This window comes from Embiotoca jacksoni, unplaced genomic scaffold (assembly GCF_022577435.1).
Source record: "Embiotoca jacksoni isolate LCO1_2020_lvr unplaced genomic scaffold, fEmbJac1.0.p SCAF_12, whole genome shotgun sequence".
Lineage (NCBI taxonomy): Eukaryota > Metazoa > Chordata > Actinopteri > Embiotocidae > Embiotoca > Embiotoca jacksoni.
In genome coordinates, this window is record NW_027185252.1 from 13,706,939 (window position 1) to 13,725,202 (window position 18,264).

General features: G+C 43.5%; 3 protein-coding genes across 5 annotated transcripts in view; 2 read left to right on the forward strand and 1 right to left on the reverse strand.

Annotated features, from left to right (window-relative positions):
- The window catches only part of micu1 (mitochondrial calcium uptake 1), a 31,663-nt gene extending 26,746 nt beyond the window's left edge, over positions 1-4,917 (forward strand). For both annotated transcript variants that reach the window (XM_069144966.1, XM_069144967.1), the window contains 3 exons: positions 1,374-1,482; positions 3,681-3,770; positions 3,984-4,917. In XM_069144966.1, the coding sequence (XP_069001067.1) occupies positions 1,374-1,482; positions 3,681-3,770; positions 3,984-4,144 (360 nt within the window). In that variant the 3' untranslated portion in view covers positions 4,145-4,917. The remainder of the gene's footprint in view (positions 1-1,373; positions 1,483-3,680; positions 3,771-3,983) is intronic.
- A 3,164-nt stretch (positions 4,918-8,081) lies between these two features.
- On the reverse strand, positions 8,082-14,776 carry nolc1 (nucleolar and coiled-body phosphoprotein 1). Its single transcript, XM_069144965.1, has 13 exons — positions 14,384-14,776; positions 13,982-14,037; positions 13,399-13,562; positions 13,169-13,275; positions 12,959-13,079; positions 12,622-12,746; positions 12,399-12,504; positions 11,914-12,021; positions 11,445-11,819; positions 9,743-11,200; positions 9,413-9,543; positions 9,199-9,279; positions 8,082-9,092 (listed from the first exon to the last, which is right to left on the reverse strand). Exons 1-13 carry the CDS (start codon positions 14,555-14,557, stop codon positions 8,934-8,936), a joined length of 3,165 nt encoding a protein of 1,054 aa, XP_069001066.1. The 5' UTR covers positions 14,558-14,776; the 3' UTR covers positions 8,082-8,933.
- Positions 14,777-15,033: 257 nt separating this feature from the next.
- Positions 15,034-18,034, forward strand: mrps6 (mitochondrial ribosomal protein S6). Of its 2 annotated transcripts, none has more exons than XR_011178019.1 (2): positions 15,034-15,556; positions 17,918-18,034. XR_011178019.1 is itself a non-coding variant. In XM_069144969.1 (2 exons), the coding sequence occupies exon 1, from the start codon at positions 15,153-15,155 to the stop codon at positions 15,483-15,485; it is 333 nt and encodes a 110-aa protein (XP_069001070.1). In that variant the 5' UTR covers positions 15,034-15,152; the 3' UTR covers positions 15,486-15,493; positions 17,918-18,034. The 2 variants fall into 2 exon arrangements, 1 of the variants encoding a protein (XP_069001070.1); XM_069144969.1 differs by having other exon boundaries at positions 15,034-15,493.
- Positions 18,035-18,264: the final 230 nt, after the last annotated feature.

Consider the following 18,264-nt stretch of genomic DNA (forward strand, 5'->3'; position numbering starts at 1 on the left):
GACGGTGAGCGTTTGAGGGGAGGAAGAGATTGTGCTGGGACATTTTGAGTGTTTGAGACAACTGGGAAAAGAGGTAATACATCACCGGGAGAGGACAGCACGCTCTGTGCCTGACGTTAGCCACCTGGACACTCACTCCACCTACCACCGCTATCTCTATTTAGTGATGACCAGGGACGGGGTAACCACGGCTCAGCAGTGGGGCATGAGTTAGCCTTTCATCCCTGCCTGAGCTTCTATCTAAGCAGCTCTTTCTCTGTCAGTGTCTCCACAGCATTGCTCTCTCTTTGTTTCAGACCGTGTCCTCCTTCTCATTTACTCTCCGATCAGTCAGCTTCTATCAGTGTAGTTTACCTCACTCTGGATAGTCGAATAAAAAAAGGGTCTTACCTTTTCTTTCACCAAACACAGCTGCATTGCTTTAAGTATGAAAATGGCTCCACTGGGAGAAAAAACACATAGGTCGGGAAAGAAGTACAAAATAAAATTCTAGATGTAAAGGACTCTTACCTCCAGATAATATCTATTTCCCTACTATTTTCTGTTATTTCCATGAACTCTGGCTTCATGCTGGTTCTGCTTCCCTTTAACAAACCCCATCAGTCAGCCGACTGAAGTTGCACCCATGGATATCATATCCCTAGAGGTGCTGCAGCAAACTATGTCCCATTTCAGTTTTTTAAATGAATGATTTCAATCGTTACAGAGTAGTTTGTTATTATGCTTTAAAGCACTGCAGATGTCAGACTGCTCTATGATAAGGCATGTTTGATGGTTAAATCCAGCGATTAGCAAAGAAAAGAAACGGAAAGCAGCAGGGATGAAGCTGTTTTTTCCTTGGCGTGAGAAAAATGTGAGGCGGGGTGCTGCCAGAGTCGTGTCTCTCTCAGGAATCAAACTGCAGTAAGCATCCCTCTCTGTCTTTCCCTCTTTCACTGTTTACCCTCTGTTCTTCCATCGTGCTCTCAGCGTTGGCATAACCTGTAATGTAAATGAGAAAAGTGTTATTTAGTGCCTAAGACCAGCTGCTCACCTTTCTTTGCAAATGAGCTCATCAGCAGTGCGGCAGCTGTGTGACTGTGTGTAGATTTATGTGAGTTTTCAAGCTTTGGAGCGTCTGTTCTCCTATCCTGTTCATTCATGCCTGTCTAAAGCTTCTGCCCACTTCCTCTTCTCATTTGTGTCACACTGCTGAGCTGCTCCCCAAAATGACACAATGCAATCGCAGCTTTTGTCATGACAATATTGGGCTGATTTTCAAAGGATTGCGATGCTGTAATGACTCGGGTAAAACTGCAGGAATAGTTTGTTTCCTATATGTTACAGGGCTTCTTACCCAGACTCACTTTTCCATATTTTCCCATCTTGTGCAGGGCATCACATTTGAGGAGGTGGAGAACTTCTTTACTTTCCTAAAGAACGTGAATGACGTGGACACAGCCCTAAGTTTCTACCACATGGCTGGAGCCTCAATAGATAAAGGTACACCAACATCCACCTTTTGCTCTGACATTCTCTCTATCCCCCTAATTAGTCCCCTGTAGACTTAACTCTTGTCACTTTCATCCTCTTTCTCCCAGAGCTGGTAACACTCAGTCAGCCAAATCAGCTACATGCATCTTTCTTTTTTTCTTTTTTTTTGCTTGCCTTTGCTATCAGTCGTTGCTCAGTTTTTTTGTCATCTGTTTTTCCATCCATCCATTTTTCTACCATCTCTTCCTCCAGGCCTGCAGGAGCGTGCATATTTAAATTCATGAACAGCTCATGCGCACATAGTAGATCACCGCCTACTTATAGTGCACGCTACAGATGCCCACTGACCCATGCCTGCAACATCGCTGGGCCAGTGATGGCCACTGATGGCCAGTGGAGGGTTAACACATCAAACGGTAGCTCTTTCCGTCCTCGGCACCACGAGTGTGTATCACATCAGCAGGCACGATACTGGAGGGTGTCGGGTAGCACAACAGTTCAATGCACACTCCCAGAGCCCCCTTAAACAACGCATTAGAAATGTTATTAGAAAGATTACAGTCCTGGCTGGTTGGGGAAAGCCTATGGTTACCGTGGTAACAGAAAGCATGGCATAATGGCATAAGAGACTTTGTCAGATGCACAACAGAAAACTGGTGTATCTGTTTACAGTGCAGCCTAAGTTCTTCAGTAATTGGGCTATTTTCATTATGCCATGAGCAACTGCAGTCAGATTTCCTGCTGCCCACAGCACAGTAGCAGTTTTCCAAACAACAGCAGGACACTTTAAAAAGTTGGCAACCTTGCAGAGAAGCAACTCTTCATCTTAACACAATAAATTACTTTATAAACGGGGTTTAATTTCAGAAAATGCCTTAAGACTATAAATATCACGGCGAGTTGGCTGTGCTTGTGCCGTTCTCACTGCTGAAAAATGTATTTTCAATTATTACCCAATAAGACTCGTTACTAAATGTCAAATCAGTCATAAAATATCTTTAATTTCCTTTATCCATCTTTCATTATTACTAAATTAATGAATCTATCATGTCCTAACAATGAAAGTCATTTGAAATTGACAGCAGCACAGGCAGACAAGATTTTATAATATAACAATTGTCTGATGGGTCAATGTTTCCTTAATTAAATAATGATTCTGACTTGAATGGGCTTCCATGTGTTTTCTATCTGCACATCCATTAGTTGTAAATCAGTGATGAAACAGCTGCTGCGTTAGAGGAGAGCAGGGTCTACCCCGAGGTACTCGGTTCCTGTATTTGGTTTTTCAGCTGCATGTCTCCACAGCAACAAGCCGTGTGTGTGTGTGTGTGTGTGTGTGTGTGTGTGTGTGTGTGTGTGTGTGTGTGTGTGTGTGTGTGTGTGTGTGTGTGTGTGTGTGTGTGTGTGTGTGTGTCTTGAAGGGGTATTGAAAACATCAGGCTGCTGTGAGTTCACAGGGAACCGCCAGGTGTACATCTGCAATTGATCTGCATCTTACTGTTGTCTGCGCACTCAAACCATCTTCTTCCTCTTCGAGCCAAAAAGGAGCTCTTGAATTATTCTCTGTTCTTTCATATCTTTGTTTGTCCTTTTCTTTCATCTCGCTTCGAATCCAATGATTTCACACCTTTTCATCACAGTTTCTCATATGTGGGTGTGTAATGTGGAGCTGCACAATGGAATCTTAAAGGTAGAAAAGAGGGCCACTAATAACATTCTTTAAAATGTGAATTTTTTCCGTCGTGCCGTTTCTAAGATAGATTTTGTCAGACATTGCTTTGTTCAACCCGACTCCCTCCTGTTTTTCATACCTTCCGTCCTCCTCTTGTGCCTGTTGAACTCTTTTCCTTTGTACACCTGCATCTCCTCTCATTCTCCATCCTTTTCTCATCCCCCTCAGCCAGTCCCATCCTCAGCTAGATGTCCTGATGCTGTCGGCTCCTCCTCCTCCTCTCTCTCTCTCTCTCTCTCTCTCTCTCTCTCTCTCTCTCTCTCTCTCTCTCTCTCTCTCTCTCTCGTCTATCAGATAGTCTCCCCTGTGAATGGAAACCCTGCCTTCTATCGATCCAGAGCAGCTTGACTTGCACTTAATGTTCTCCACTCGGGCCATTTATGAGCTCACTCGTGTGAGTCTGGGCCCATTCGCACCTCTGTTCCACTCAAACAGTGACTCTCTCCATCTGTGGTTCCCTCCCCGTGTTTCTCAGTTACCATGAAGCAGGTGGCCCGTACTGTAGCCAAGGTGGAGCTGTCAGATCATGTGTGTGATGTGGTGTTCGCTCTGTTCGACTGTGACGGTAAGCAGCCTGACAGGCTCATCATATCTCTCCGCTGTAAATATTTATGGAAATCAAATTATGCCTTCCGAGGTAGAAATCATCAATAAATGGAAGTCGTGGTGCCCTCTTACTCACTCTTCCTCTATTATTTCATCATCTCTCTGCCCTGTCCATCACCCCAACCTTACCCCCCCCCTCCCCTTCTCTTCTCCCCCTGTCTGTCTTCCTCAGGGAATGGAGAGCTTAGTAATAAAGAGTTCATAGCCATCATGAAGCAGCGGCTGATGCGTGGGCTGGAGAAACCCAAGGACATGGGCTTCACTCGGCTGGTGCGTGCCATGTGGAAGTGTGCCCAGGACACTGCCTGGGACTTCGCCACACCAAAGACATAAATGAGACGGTGTGTGAGCGAAAGTGAGAGAGACAGCGTGTGAAACAAGGTAACATCACCAGTACCATCAAAGGCATCCTCCTTTCACAGGTTTGGATCATTTACATAGACAGTTAACGCATTGAACTCGATAAGACTGCAGCTCCATGGGGTGTCATCAATCATTAACGCATGTTGCTGTAGTTCAAGCTATCAATGTAGTGACTGAAGCATCCTGACGCAATGCAGTCTGTTCTCAAAGGCTTATTCAGTGTGCCTGTTTAAGGCATAATGACTATTTGTATGTTTGAAATGATACTAAGTTTGTATGTTTATTTCATTATTTTTTTTCCATTATCTTTATGCAGCATCAGCATAAAACTATGTGACCATTTGGTAAATGCAAAAAAACAACAACTGCACTTTTCCTTTTCTGTTTAACACGTTTAAAGCAAATGGCGACACAAGAGGAATCAATCCCATTTGTCCTTCAGCTGTATAAACACTGCAGTATTTTATTCTAAACTGACAACAGACGTTTAGTTATTTCTTTGGTAGGATAGAGCAGAAGTCTGTAATCTATTTAGCACCTCTTCATTCAGTCTGCTACCTCCGGCTGCGTCTTTATTCCTTATTTCTCATTTTGGCCTATACATGATCAATGCTGCTTGTCTTGCTCTACAGCGTGCCATTCAAAGTGTATATTCCTCTTAATTATTATTGCTCACTGAAACACTTTATATAAAACGGATGTTCCAAGAAATGCTCTATTAAAGATGTTTTAATAATGTAAAACTGATTAAGCTTTATTTCTGAATGACTGCGCTCCGCTTGACTCCGAATTTGGATTGTTTGTCCTGCCATGTTCTCATTTTCACTCTTTGACTCTGAGAAAAGCCGAGCGAGGGATTAGCAAGACTAATCTATGGAGCACCGAGGAAGTCATTTGTGATGTGTAATAAAATGGGGTGGAAAAGATTTTCAGGCAAAAATGCACAGCTGACTGTATTCATCGGCTTTGAGTGTGTGCCAGAGGTAGAGAATGGTGTGTGTGTGTGTGTGTGCGTGTGTGCAGTCAGCAGTTTTGTCTAATTGAAATGGACAGGATGGGCAGTCTTCAGCCCCCGCTGCCCATTAAAAGATTGTCCTGCAGCCCCTCGGTACACACTGCTGCATTGGCCGGAGACGAGCTGGCTTGCTCTCTTGCACATATCCCGCCTGACAGACGGAAGTGGTGCTCAGGAGTGATTTGCTGGGCAGGAGATTAGGTGGAGGGGCCTCTCGTCAGTATTCCCCGCCCGTGTTCTTTCCAGAGTTTTAAGTCTGGCATTACAATGAAATAAAACTCAGAATGATTTTAAACATTACATCATTGTCGGTATCGACTTTACGACACTCCCCTTTTGAACAGAATTTCTGTCCAGAGAAAACCAGGGCTCTCCCAGGTAGTCAACTTTTAATTAATTGAGAAAAAAAACTTCCAGCTTTTCAAAAATCACATTTATCCCATTTCATCTTTTTAGATGTTCGTCTGAAGTTTTGTCACGACAAATGACTGACTATAACTTTTTTAATTATGGCCACAAAGCTGATTTGTGAGGTCCCAATGACCTTTGACCTTTGGACACCAAGAGTGCATTCTCTTGTCCAAGTGAACATTTGTGCCAAATTTGAAGAAATTCTCTCAGGGCAAATATATCGCGTTCACAAGAATGCGACAGACTTGAGGTCACCTTGAACTTTGACCTTTGACCACCAAAATCCAACCCGTTCACCTTTAAGTCCAAGTTAAGCGTTTGTGCCAAATTGGAAAAAGTTCCTCAGAAATGGAGAAGAATGGGTAAACATGTCATCACTGTGACTTTTGTCGTTCACCACCAAAATCCAATCACACCCTCTTTGGTTCCAAATTAAAGTTTGTACTCGGTATGAAGAAAATAACCTGAAGGTGTTCTTGACATATCACGTTCATGGAAACGGACGGATAGACAGCCTGAAAGCACAATGGCTCCGGCTGCAGCTTTCACCGACGGAGAGAAACACAAAATCATTTTCTGAAATGCAACAAAACTGAAATGCAACAAAACAATATTTCAATTAACCTTTTTCAGAACTTGTAACAACAAAACAAAACACCCGTTTCCTCCGCTTCAGCAACTGTTGCCTCCCAACAACAACTCCCAACTGTTGCTGCCCCCTCCGACTTCTCATCAGCTCGTCCATGTAAACCTCGAGCAACCACGCTCTGTCAAATTCCCCTGCTTGGTGGGCAGTGAAGCAACGCTCGGTGGTAAACTGCTGTCAGACTTGGGAGGCAGGCTTTATTTGGAGTGAGTGCAGACCCTCCCCCCCTCCCCCCCTAAGTTAACAGCTCTTAATGCGTAATCAATTCATGTATTCTCAACACATTTCCTCAGCGTGTGTGTAAAGACATGAACTGTGTGGACCTTGTGTGCGTCGTTCCTCACGAGTGCCTTTTTCTTCACACTGAATCTAGATGGTGTTCGCTTCATGAGGTTAAGAGTTAGTTCGTCAGCTTTGTATTATGTCCAAATTATTCCGCCTCAGAATCACTTTGCCTACTTGACCATAACGGGTCTAGAGGATACAATTTCAGAATAATTGGAGCAGCTCCTAAAACTGGAATAATGCGGTCTGCCAATCGAAGCCACAGCACCGTCGATGCTAAAAGCAGGTAACTTGCTTTTTACCGCTTGAGGGGAAAGAAAAGAAACTGTAAATGTACCACTGCTGCTTGAGCTATTAAAATGTTCCGATACATCCAGACAACAATATCCAGAGGGAACGCTGGCTGGACTCGTATGTTTTAGAGAAAACTACGAGCTGAGTGTCGTCGACGTAACATCGATGTGTTTTTACAGATTAATGAGGCCCAATGAAAAAAAACTGTATGTAGTTTATAATAGATTCTAACAATATCTCTGGTTCCAGTGAACATTTCTTTTGAGGTGATCCAGCCCAGATCAGATCCAGTAATACTGTATTCACTACTAACTACTCTTAACTACCAGGTGACTGACTGTACCAATACTCTTAAAATAATGTAGTAGATGATTGTAGCTTCATCTGTATGACATTATTTAGACCATTGAAATCTAACAACTACTGTTACTGTTTTTGAAAATAAATAAATTGGTCAAAATACCCAAGATGAAGTCGGTTTAAAAAAAAAAAAAAAAAGATCCACATCTGTAGTAAGTTGATTAGTTAAAGAGCCACTTTATTATACTACCTTGCTTTCCGTACTTACTTTTTAAAATCAGAGAAAATAACCATCGTGATGTCAGAGTGATGTTGATCCAGGGTTGGATACAACTTAAGAAGAGTAGGATCCAGCCTTGTTGGAGCTCGACTCATTTTTAAGGACTGCAAGTGCGTATGTCTCCGTCTCTTTGTGTCTCCAAATTCTAAAAGTGCAATAGTAAATTGGAGTGTCCCTTTACTATTACCTCTCTTTCCACCTGCAAATCTTTACAAGCCTTACCTCGGTTAGAGAAACGGAAACATCTGTCTTATGTCCCCATGTTCAGTGCAGGAGACAAAAACGCTGGATGTGTCCTGCCTGGACCTGGACACAGCAGCCACCCTTCAAACTGTCCCATGGCATCAAGGAATCAGGTCCCATACTGAACTTTGTTTCCCTCTTAAAAGTGGGACTTGGTGCTAAAATAGAGGTACACCACTGCCACCTAGTGGCTGTGGTGCAAATTTAAATCCAGCTTTCTGGCTGTGTACTTAAATCAAATTCCAGTGAGACTCCCCAAAGATTAGGAGTCTTATATATTTCCTGGACTATTACTCATTATACCCGACAGATGTGGTGACTGTAGGTATGCAGCAGCTTGTTTTTGCAGTAATTAATGTCAAATTGTCAGCTGAGTGAACACAGCTCTGAGAGAAACTGTTCCTGCCTCAATATCATGAATCTCATCACAACATTCAATCGTTTACGTCTTTATTTACACTTACAAGAATAATAAAAAAAAAACCCAGAATGTTCATACAGTAAAATCAAATCACAAACAAACTTGGCTCTCAATTATGTTTGTGGATAATAAATTCAATATCACTGATGAACAGAACAGGGAGGGTTGAAAAGGTCTTCCTAACATCAGAACAAACAGATTCAAAGCAAAATTCCTTGAGAGGAGCACAAAAAGATGTCCGAGGTCCTAAAGGTTGAAATGGAATCAAACTTAATAAATACACAGTATAAAGCTCTGTTCTACTCCATGCTTTTTTTTGTCACGTTCTGAGAAAAAGCCCCAACACACTCCCTCCACATTTAAATGTGGACAAATACAAATTGACAAACTTCAAGAATCCATGTGCGCCGTTAAAAAAACCCAAGTAATTACTTAACACAACAAGCAACCTGTTAGGATGGATGGCAGTCATTCATACATCTATAGGGAGAATTAATGATACAAAATAACAACGGGACAGTCAATATTTGAGATTAAAGTCAAAACAAGCAAAATGGCCCAAAAACACACACATTGGCTTTTTACCATTAGCTTGTGGCCTGCAGCCACCTAGTGGCTATAAGTAATAATGTCAACCAGTACAGTCTGATGTCACAGCTGGGAACATATCTTCTCTGCTACCAAAGCGCCACTACACCGTGAAGTGTTTCTTCAGCTCAGATCAAATGAACGTCTCCATTACAGACTGAAGGAAAGTTCAGTGCTGGTGGCAGAGCGACCGCTTACAGGACAATTGGGGGGGGGGGGGGGCAAACAACAGATCTTGATCATACAGGTACGGTACAGTTCCAAGTGAGAAGGTCCTCAGTCGCTGTCGAACTTGATGGAGTTGACCGAGGTGGAGATGGCTCCGCCGCGGTAGCTCCCCCTCTTCTTCTTCGTCTTTTCATGGCGGAACGACTTGCCTTTTGTGAAGCGGAGCACGTCGTTGGCTTTCTGGCCCCAGTCCCCGTTAGCTCCGAGCTGGAAGAGCGGAGTACAGATGAAGGTGATGTTTTGATGGTAAATTACTGTCAACCTGAATGTGCCGTGCTGCTGTTGGAACACTTCAAGTGGTCACTGAACTCACCTTGGCGCCAAAAGAGTTGTCTGCGAGACGAGGATCCACGTCCACGTGCTCCTCCACTATTCTACGGAAGGGTACGTTCGACTGAAAGACAGAACATTGTTTCCATCAAATTGTGTCTCTCTTCCCATCAGGACAACGAGCAGCCATCAGTAGGAAATGTTCTGTCAGAAAAACCCAACTCTCATCAGAGAAGTTGGTGTCGTGCAGGTCTTACCTTCTTACTGACTTTAGGGAACGTCTGGGGTGTAGTCGTTTCTTTCTTGTTTTTTGGTGTCTTTACTTCGTCGTCGTCCTCCTCTTCACTTTCTGATGAGTCTTCCTCCTTCTTTTTCTTTCCATTGGTACCTGCAAGAATCGGCGGACACGGTTTCCATTGTGTGCGCCGGTAAACACCGAGTGTTTGCTAAATCTAATATGCATGAAATTACAGAAGCCTTCGAAGGACAGCGAAGGTAAAAAAAAAAAAAAAGCAGGCGAATGACTTGGTAATGGATGTTTTCCCTGTTAAATGGCCTCATCATTGTTCAGCATGTTTGAGACTTACTGTTTGTTGTGGGGGTGGTGGGTGCAGTGGCTGCTTTCCGCGGTGCTTCCTCCTCATCCGAAGAACTGTCTGAGGAGCTGCTGCTCTCGTTAGCTTGAGCTGCTGGGGTTTTCTTGGCTGTCACAGTCGGTGTAGCAGGTTTTACAGCACTTTTACTGGCCTCTTCCTCCTCAGAGCTGCTGTCACTGGATGACGACTCTGCTGGCTTAGTTGCAGCCTTTGGAGTTGCAGCCTTTGGAGTTGCAGCCTTTGGGGTTGCAGCCTTTGGGGTTGCAGCCTTGCCATTGGTGACTGCAGGTTTTGCGGGTGGGGTCTCTGCCTCCGAGTCGGAGCTATCTGAAGAGTCAGAGCTGCTCTCCTCAGCCTTCTTTGTTGGAGCTACAGCTGTCTTGGAGGCTGCAGGTTTGGATACCGGTGCTGCCTTCTTGGGTTCCTCCTCATCACTGGAGCTCTCATCGCTGGAGTCTGCAGGAGCCTTTGCAGCGCGAGCAGCTGCAGGAGCAGGTTTCTTGGTTGCTGCTGGGGCTTGTTTCTTAACGGCAGGCTTGGCTGGCTCATCCTCAGAGTTGGAGTCGGAGCTGCTCTCGGCTGCAGCAGGGGGCTTCGCTGTCGGAGTAGCAGGCTTTGAGGCCGGGGTGGCTGGTTTAGCTGCCGTTATCTTGGCCTTTGCTGGTTGCTCATCTTCAGAAGAGGAGTCAGACTCAGAGCTGCTTTCTGCTGCTGCAGCAGGCTTAGCTGCAGGAGTAGCAGGCTTGGAAGCTGGAGTAGCAGGTTTAGCTGCTGCTGGCTTGGCTATCACCAGTTCCTCCTCATCCTCAGAGGAAGAGTCAGAGTCTGAGCTGCTCTCTGCTGCAGCAGCCTTTGCTGCAGGTGTAGCAGCCTTTGCTGCAGGTGTAGCAGCCTTTGAGGCCGGGGTGGCTGGTTTCACTGCTGCAGGTTTAGCCTTCACTGGTTGCTCATCTTCAGAAGAGGAGTCAGACTCAGAGCTGCTTTCTGCTGCTGCAGCAGGCTTAGCTGCAGGAGTAGCAGGCTTGGAAGCTGGAGTAGCAGGTTTAGCTGCTGCTGGCTTGGCTTTCACCAGTTCCTCCTCATCCTCAGAGGAAGAGTCAGAGTCTGAGCTGCTCTCTGCTGCAGCAGCAGGCTTTGCTGCAGGAGTAGCGGGCTTTGAAGCTGTTGGTTTGGCCTTGGCTGCTGTTGGTTTGGCCTTAGCTGGTTCCTCATCTTCAGAGGAAGAGTCAGACTCCGAGCTGCTCTCTGCTGCAGCCCCCTTTGCGGCGGGTGTCGCGGGCTTTGAAGCTGGGGTGGCTGGTTTAGCTGCCGGCTTGGCTTTCACTGCTGCTTCCTCATCGTCAGACGAGTCCTCTGAATCAGAGCTGGTCTCCGCTGCCTTGGCTTGGGCTTTAGAAGCAGCAGGTGCCGGTGCAGGTTTTGCTGGAGCCTCATCTTCAGAGCTGCTATCTGGATTTGGGATCAAAGACCAATATTGTTTTGCAAAGAGAAACAAGGACTTACTGTAACAAAACAAGGGTGGGGAAAAAAAAGAAAGCATTATGTTGCCACTAATGTTGAGTACAAGCCTTCATCCCACCACAACTGGGTGCAACAGGCACGGGCAGTTACATAATTTACAAAAGAAAATTCAAGATATTGATAGAAATATCGCTCATACAGAAATGCAAAGCTCAAATTCTTAAAATCTCACCCGAGCTTGAGGACTCCTCTTTCTGCGCTGGCTTGGCAGGTGTGGATTTAGGTGTGGATTTAGGTGTGGGCTTCTTTGCCGTCTCTTCCTCCTCTGAACTGGAATCCTCCTCTGATGAGGAGTCTTCTTTAGCAGCAGCAGGTTTAGCTGCAGCAGGTTTAGCTGCAGCAGGTTTAGCTGCAGCAGCCTTGGCGGGAGTCACCTTTGCTGCAGGTTTCTTCACCTCCTCTTCCTCCTCTGAACTTGATGAGTCTTCATCCGAGTCGTCTTTTTTAGCAGGTGCAGCCTTAGCTGCGGCAGGTTTGACCGGAGCTGCTTTAGCTGGGGTGACTTTGGCTGCGGGCTTCGGGGCCTCCTCTTCATCCGAGCTTGAATCTGGAAAGACATGGGCGTGAGGGGAAAATATTCAATCACGCATTCGGCATCGCGTTCAGCTGAGAAGAAAACGACTGAAAATTCGGATCATTACCGGAGCTCTCGGAGCTGGACTCCTGCTTCTTTGCAGCAGGTTTGGACACACCCGGTTTAGCAACAGTTTTCTGGATTGAAGCAGGAGGAGGGACTGCACTGTACGCTCCTAATAAGACAAAAGGTAGCTGATCAGCATCATAACACAGGATCTCAACTCATTTACACAATATTATTCGGCAGACTGTTCCAGTTAGTACGAGGTGATCAATCAGCTCTTGAAATAATTTGATCTTCTGCAAGGTAAACAGATCAGCCATGGAGTATATCTTTTCCGTTTCATAACAGTAACAAGTTAAGACCAATGAAAGCTGTGCTGATGATTGGTGAATGTCAGCGAGTGCGATTAAACCTCTCCTGATGGTTACTGGTGTTCCCTGTTGTCTCACTTCTTTTTGGGCTGTCTGTTGTCAAAGTGTGTTGGAACTACTGAGCGTTCAATAGTTTAAAAAAAAAAAAAAAAAAAAAAAAGTTATAAAACCACACCTGCTTTGGGTTTTTTGCTGGGAGGAGCCTCATCTTCAGACGAAGAGTCTTCACTGCTTGATTCAGCAGCTGCCGCCTTCTTTGCTGGGGCAGGTTTGACTGGAGCCTGGCAGGAAACATGAGCACTTGATTGAGTTTGCCCTCCATTATTCTGAACTCTGAAATATAGACAGCCAGTAATATGAAGTAATGTAAAAGACATATCCAGTATTCTCTGGTATACCTTGGCCGGTTGTTCATCTTCAGAATCTGAGGAGCTGTCTTCACTGCTGCTCTCCTGCTTCTTCTGAGCTGAAGCTTTAGCAGGAACAGCTGCTTTGGGTGTCGTGACTACACCCGCCTTCGCTTCTATTTTTCACAGGTTTAAAAAAAAAAAAAAAAAAAAAGCAAATGAGATTTCAAATACTTTTCCATGACGAGTTTATTATGGTTCATAATTAAAGTCCCTCTCTTAGCAGCGGCATTGACTCGCATCTGTTCATTCAAATTACAAAAGGTAAAGTTTTTTCACTGGCGGGGATCTTTAAAAACAGTGACTCTACACAGTATTAATAACTCACTTGGTGGAGGAGCTTTGGCAGGCTGATCATCTTCGGAGTCAGACTCTTCACTGCTGGAGCTGCTGTCCTTTTTCCGTGTGCTGCCTGCAGCAGCAGCAGCAGCAGGTTGCTTCACAGGAGCCTAAATACAGACATGACATTTTATTGACAAAGAAAAAAGCAAAATCTTGGATGCAACAACAAGGGTTTTGTTTGGATGTTTCTTCCTACCTTAGCGGGAGCCTTTGCAGGAGCCTTCTCCTCCTCAGAGTCACTCGAGTCCTCACTGCTGCTCGATTTAGCTTTAGTAGCTGCTGCTTTTGCAGGCGCTGTTTTAGCTGCCAGAATATATACAAATTAAAAAAAGAAGTGTCATCCATGTTGTAGAAGCTTTCAGACTTGACACATTACTGGCAGAATTCAATCAGCTCAGTACATTGTGTGAAATAAGTTGGTATTACCTGCAGGAGCTGGCACAGCTTGTTTTGCAGCAGCTTTTTCATCATCACTGCTGGACTCGTCGCTGCTGGAGCTCTCCTTACTGCTTTTTGCCTTTTTGGCTGCTGGACCTTTGGTAGCTTCAGCCTTGTTCGGGGGCAATTTTCGTTTCCTGGTTTCCGGAGATCTAGTCAAGTCAAGTGAATTATACATAGTTAGCCAAATCTCACAAATTGGCCCCAAAGGTTGTTTTTTTTTACAATCTGCACACCTTTTTCCAGCTGCCAATAAAACCTCTTTAAAGAAGGGGGACTTATATAAAAGAAAAAAGAAAAAAAAGGAGGGATCCTTTTTGGAGGACAGACAGACAGACAGACATGCAGGAGCAGGATGTGTGTACGGAATAAACTATCAGTAAAATTACACGATATGAAGAAGGCAGATGAAAACTCAGGATATTAAGAGGAGAATTTGCGCTTCGACAGAAATCCCCTCGCATTTATAAAGTCCTTTTTTTTTTAACAGGGAGGTGCACATGGACCCACAGAGCCATCTTGCCCATGTTAATCGACCTTCGGTCGAAAAAAGGGCCAATACGCAACTTACTTCACCCAGAAGTTGTAGATGTTGACGAGGCTTTCCTCATTTTGATCTTGTGGATTCTGTAGCGAAACAACATGAAAGAAAAGCTTAAAACATTCGCTTGTAGCAGCTTTCAAGATGGTTTAACTTAATCCGTCGCAATAACCAATAATGGAGAACGGTGCCTATTCACAATTTAACGTGAATAAAAATAATAATAATTAAAAAAAAAAAAGGGCCATAAATTCAGGAGCAGGCAGCAGCCGGTGCGCAACGCGCGCCACGACACGTGCTGAACTTCAAAGGAGCGCCGCACGGTGTCTTGACGCTGCTGTCCGGGTCTGTAGCCCCTCGTGCAGCCGAGTCGGGCTCGGGAGGAGACAGCACCTGTAACTGGTCATCAGACACACAGCGGGAGCTACTTACGACTTTAGTCTGCTTCAGGAACTGCTGAGCCGCTTTGGTGAACTTGTTCTCCAGCAGGAAGGAATAAACACATTTGTAAAGATCACTCGGCACTGAGTTTTGCGCCGCCATCTTCGACACCACGCTCCTTCTGGAAAAGGAAGGAAGTGGACCGGCACAGTCACTTGTGGGCATGTGCGGAGGCGCTAAATGATGACGCGGTCATTATTATTATTTTTTTTTCAGGAGGTGCGATGGTTGACTCCGCTTTAAATATGACCTGCTTTCTGAACAAGTCAGACACGTTTATTCCGCAGTTTTGTCGCTAAAGAATTGTCTTGAATAATGTAATTCTGACGGTCATTTTCACAGGAAAGTATTATCACGTATTTCTAAATATTGCAACTCTGGATTTGTTAGACAGAGAAATTCGGTCAGAGTGACACCTCTTGTAGCTAACTACTCTTCTACGTAACATGTATTGGTTTAGGTATAAAATGGAAATGCACTGGTATATTAGAAACGTGGAGGGTTGTATGAATTAAATTGCGCTTCTCTGTTTGGTTTGCTGCCATGTTTGTATACCCCGCTCCTCTTGTTTTTCTAATTCAATGAGCCACGTTGTTGTCAAACTAGGCGGGTGCTTTATACGTCATCGCCAAAGACCTTGCTTGTCCCTCGTGTCATGTCGTTACGTGGTCGTCTTTCAACCGAGCAGTGCGGCAAACACACCAGAAACCAGGGCTTGCGGAGTTAAAAGTGCGAATCGGGGATTAACTTCAGCGACGCCATGCCTCGGTACGAGCTGGCCCTGATCCTGAAGGCGATGCAGCGGCCGGAGACGGCGGCTGCACTCCGGCGCACGGTGGAGACTTTAATGGAGCGGGGCGCGGTGGTCAGAGACCTGGAGAACCTGGGAGAGAGACTGCTGCCCTACAAGATCACCAAACACAACCAGAAGCACAACCGAGGGACGTACTTTCTGCTTGATTTCCACGCAGCTCCCGGTGTCCTCACCGGCCTCCTGGATCACCTGCACCGGGACGTGGACGTGGTGAGGCCCACCGTCCTGAAGAAAGACGCCCAGGTCCCCGGCACCAGCTGCTGCGGCCCCCAACAGTGACTGAACGCGTAATCAATCAGTTCATTATTATTATTTTTTTTTTAATTAAAATGTCAAGCGCAAAAAAACAGGTGTGTATCATAGTTTAATGTGGACCTAAAAGTGATGCAAAAAGCTAGAGAAAGTATGTAAAACCAAGAAGATCAAACAAATCACTACATTTTGTGAAGATATCGATGTGAGGAGATTTGGTGTTTGCATTACGGCTGTGTATTGGCAAGAATCCGGCGATACGATGTCTCATGACACATTCAATATATACTGATTATCGGCCTGGACGATATTTAGCGTTGTTGTTTTTTTCTTTCGAATATCAGTATTATTTTTTTTTAATTCAATCGCAGATTGACAGATAATAGTTTATCGGTGTCGCTATCGGCCTTGAAAAATCCTTATCGGTCGATCCCTAATTCAATAAATGGTGATACTGTCAGCAAAAGAATATTTGGGGATTTCAAAAAAAAAAAAAAATCTGAATTTGAATAGAACTGTTGTATAAATGTTGTGTCAGTTCACATTGTTAGGTTGAATTGAAAAACTCAAATGGGTGAAGAATGATTACAGCACTGCTCTAAGAGTCTAGACAGGTTTAAACAGTACAAAATGAACCACTGACTTTTTGTGTAAATTGCTAATAATACAAAAATCAATAGTGTTTTTGTGAGTCAACACAATATCACCAAACATCATAATACTCAAGTGTATCAGTATTTTTTTGCACTCTGAGTTTGTATAAATTCACTGATAAAAGGAAGAGTAATGAGCTTATTAATCAGAAGAAATGCATTGAAAGGACTTAAATCCAAACCCCTCTTAAATGTTTATTTTTTTCTTAGCAGCTTTTTCCCTCAAATGTAAAGGTAAGATTTCTACTGACAAATAAATCAGTTTAATCTAAAAATCACGGAAATTGTTTAAATTCCATGTAAACACCTTCGATGAACTGTTAGTTAAATGCTACAACCATCAAATGACAAAAGCAATCCCCACATATATTCATAAATTTAAAAAAACAAATTAACCTTAAAGATAGTTTTATTGTCAAATCGTGACAACTACAAAAAGGTGCATCAATACTGGAGATGGTTGACGGTGGCACGTAGTGGACCCAAAGAGTGTTAAAAATACACTCTTGTAATCCGTCATCTGCTTAATGCAAGTTAGCTCTTGCACATTGTGACCATATACAACAGATCATAGTGCTTTTGAATGAGATTGCCTGCTTGTAGGTAACAAAAGTGAATAAATGTCAATAGATTTTAAGGAGACACACAAGCTGTTACAGTTTCCTTGTCCCGACGATCATTAATCCTGACATACTCTTGTGCTGAAGAAAGACTCGACATGATGATTGAGAGAGACAGAAAGAGCAAAAACACGAATCGGGTCAGACGCATTTCAGCACAGAGTCACAAGGGGGAACTCAGTCACTGCACTGATAACAGGAGCCACAGAAATGGAAATCCAAGTGCTAACATTCAAATGATAAAACTGCACACACTGATGTTAGAGGTTGTTTTTTTTTATGTTTATATATTTGCCAAGGCAGATAATATTAGTTTAAATTTAGCTTATCCCTGTATGTATCAATATAAGCAAATCAACAGAAATGCCAAAAACATGTTTATTTATATAAAGTCTATTGTTTGATTTAGAAATCATTGTAGTTTTTTTTTTCATTATTTTTTGTCTTATTTTCAGGTGATACCATTAAAACAGTGTATCTGACATGGGGTCATATGACGCTATAATACAACATTTCCAGTTTTGATTGAAACACAATCTCATTAGCTTATTTTTCTTTGAGCTAATCCTTTAATCAAAAGCAGCTGTAGCTGTTTCTATTAAAAGTTGTGCTTCCCCACATGCTGCTCTCTGAGATATAGTGTGACTTTACAGCAGTTTACTCCACCTGGATCTGTATGAGGAGTTTCTTACACTACATATCTTCTTACCTTGTGGGTATTTATCAGAGATGTTATTGAAGATAAGCAGCTGATGCATTGTTATTGGAGTTAAAAAAAAAAAAAAAAAAATCTCAAATATGAATTGAAATAACTTTAGTGAAGGTGTTGGTGTTGGTTCACTGAACATTTGATGTGGTGTGCACATTTAAACACTGGATCCCAACGCCGTTCCAACAGTTTATTTTGGTGGTTCAGATAAATATCAAATCAAATGTCAGCATTAACAAATCGCTGACTGAGTAAGTAGATAAGATGGTGTGGTCAGGTCTCTTCAACTTGTGATTTAACATTGATGTTAGTTTTGAATGCAAATATTCAGTGTCAGTCAGGCTCTAAATTTCTGTCAGTGCAACCTTACAATGACTTCACAGAAGTGCGTCCTTTTCCTTGTTTTTATGGAGATCAAGGTGTGCTGACTGTGTTGTAACTTAACCACATGTAATGTGTATTCCTTTTGTTTTACAGGTTTCCACAGCTCATATCCAGAAGATGTACAGTGCGATGCTTCCCCCTTTTTATCTTTTACATGACTGCCCGCCTGTATTCGGATGCAAAGTGTAATAATAAACTACTTTTTTCTTATTTGCAAGTTTTTTTTTTTTATTTCACTACTTGTGTGCCACATGTTGATATGTCATGTGATGTCAATTTCAGTTCCTTTTTTCATTCCATTTGTAGATTTGGTTTCTGCAGATCTTTGAGTTTAGTTTAGCCGTCCAGATTTGACCCATCCAACAATGATACTGCCGGTAATCTTCCAATATTTGAGGACTTGTCCCTTGTCAGATTCAATTTAACAAGCAAGCATGATT

What these genes read in the sequence shown, in the direction of transcription:
- mrps6 (XM_069144969.1), top strand. Translation starts at nt 15,153, where the DNA reads ATGCCTCGGTACGAGCTGGCCCTGATCCTGAAGGCGATGCAGCGGCCG.
- nolc1 (XM_069144965.1), bottom strand. Translation starts at nt 14,557, where the DNA reads ATGCCCACAAGTGACTGTGCCGGTCCACTTCCTTCCTTTTCCAGAAGG. An exon ending in CAGCAAAAAACCCAAAGCAG is followed by an intron (nt 12,022 to 12,398) that starts GTGTGGTTTTAT and finishes TTGTCTTATTAG; the next exon opens with GAGCGTACAGTGCAGTCCCT. An exon ending in AGAGGAGTCCTCAAGCTCGG is followed by an intron (nt 11,201 to 11,444) that starts GTGAGATTTTAA and finishes TCCCAAATCCAG; the next exon opens with ATAGCAGCTCTGAAGATGAG.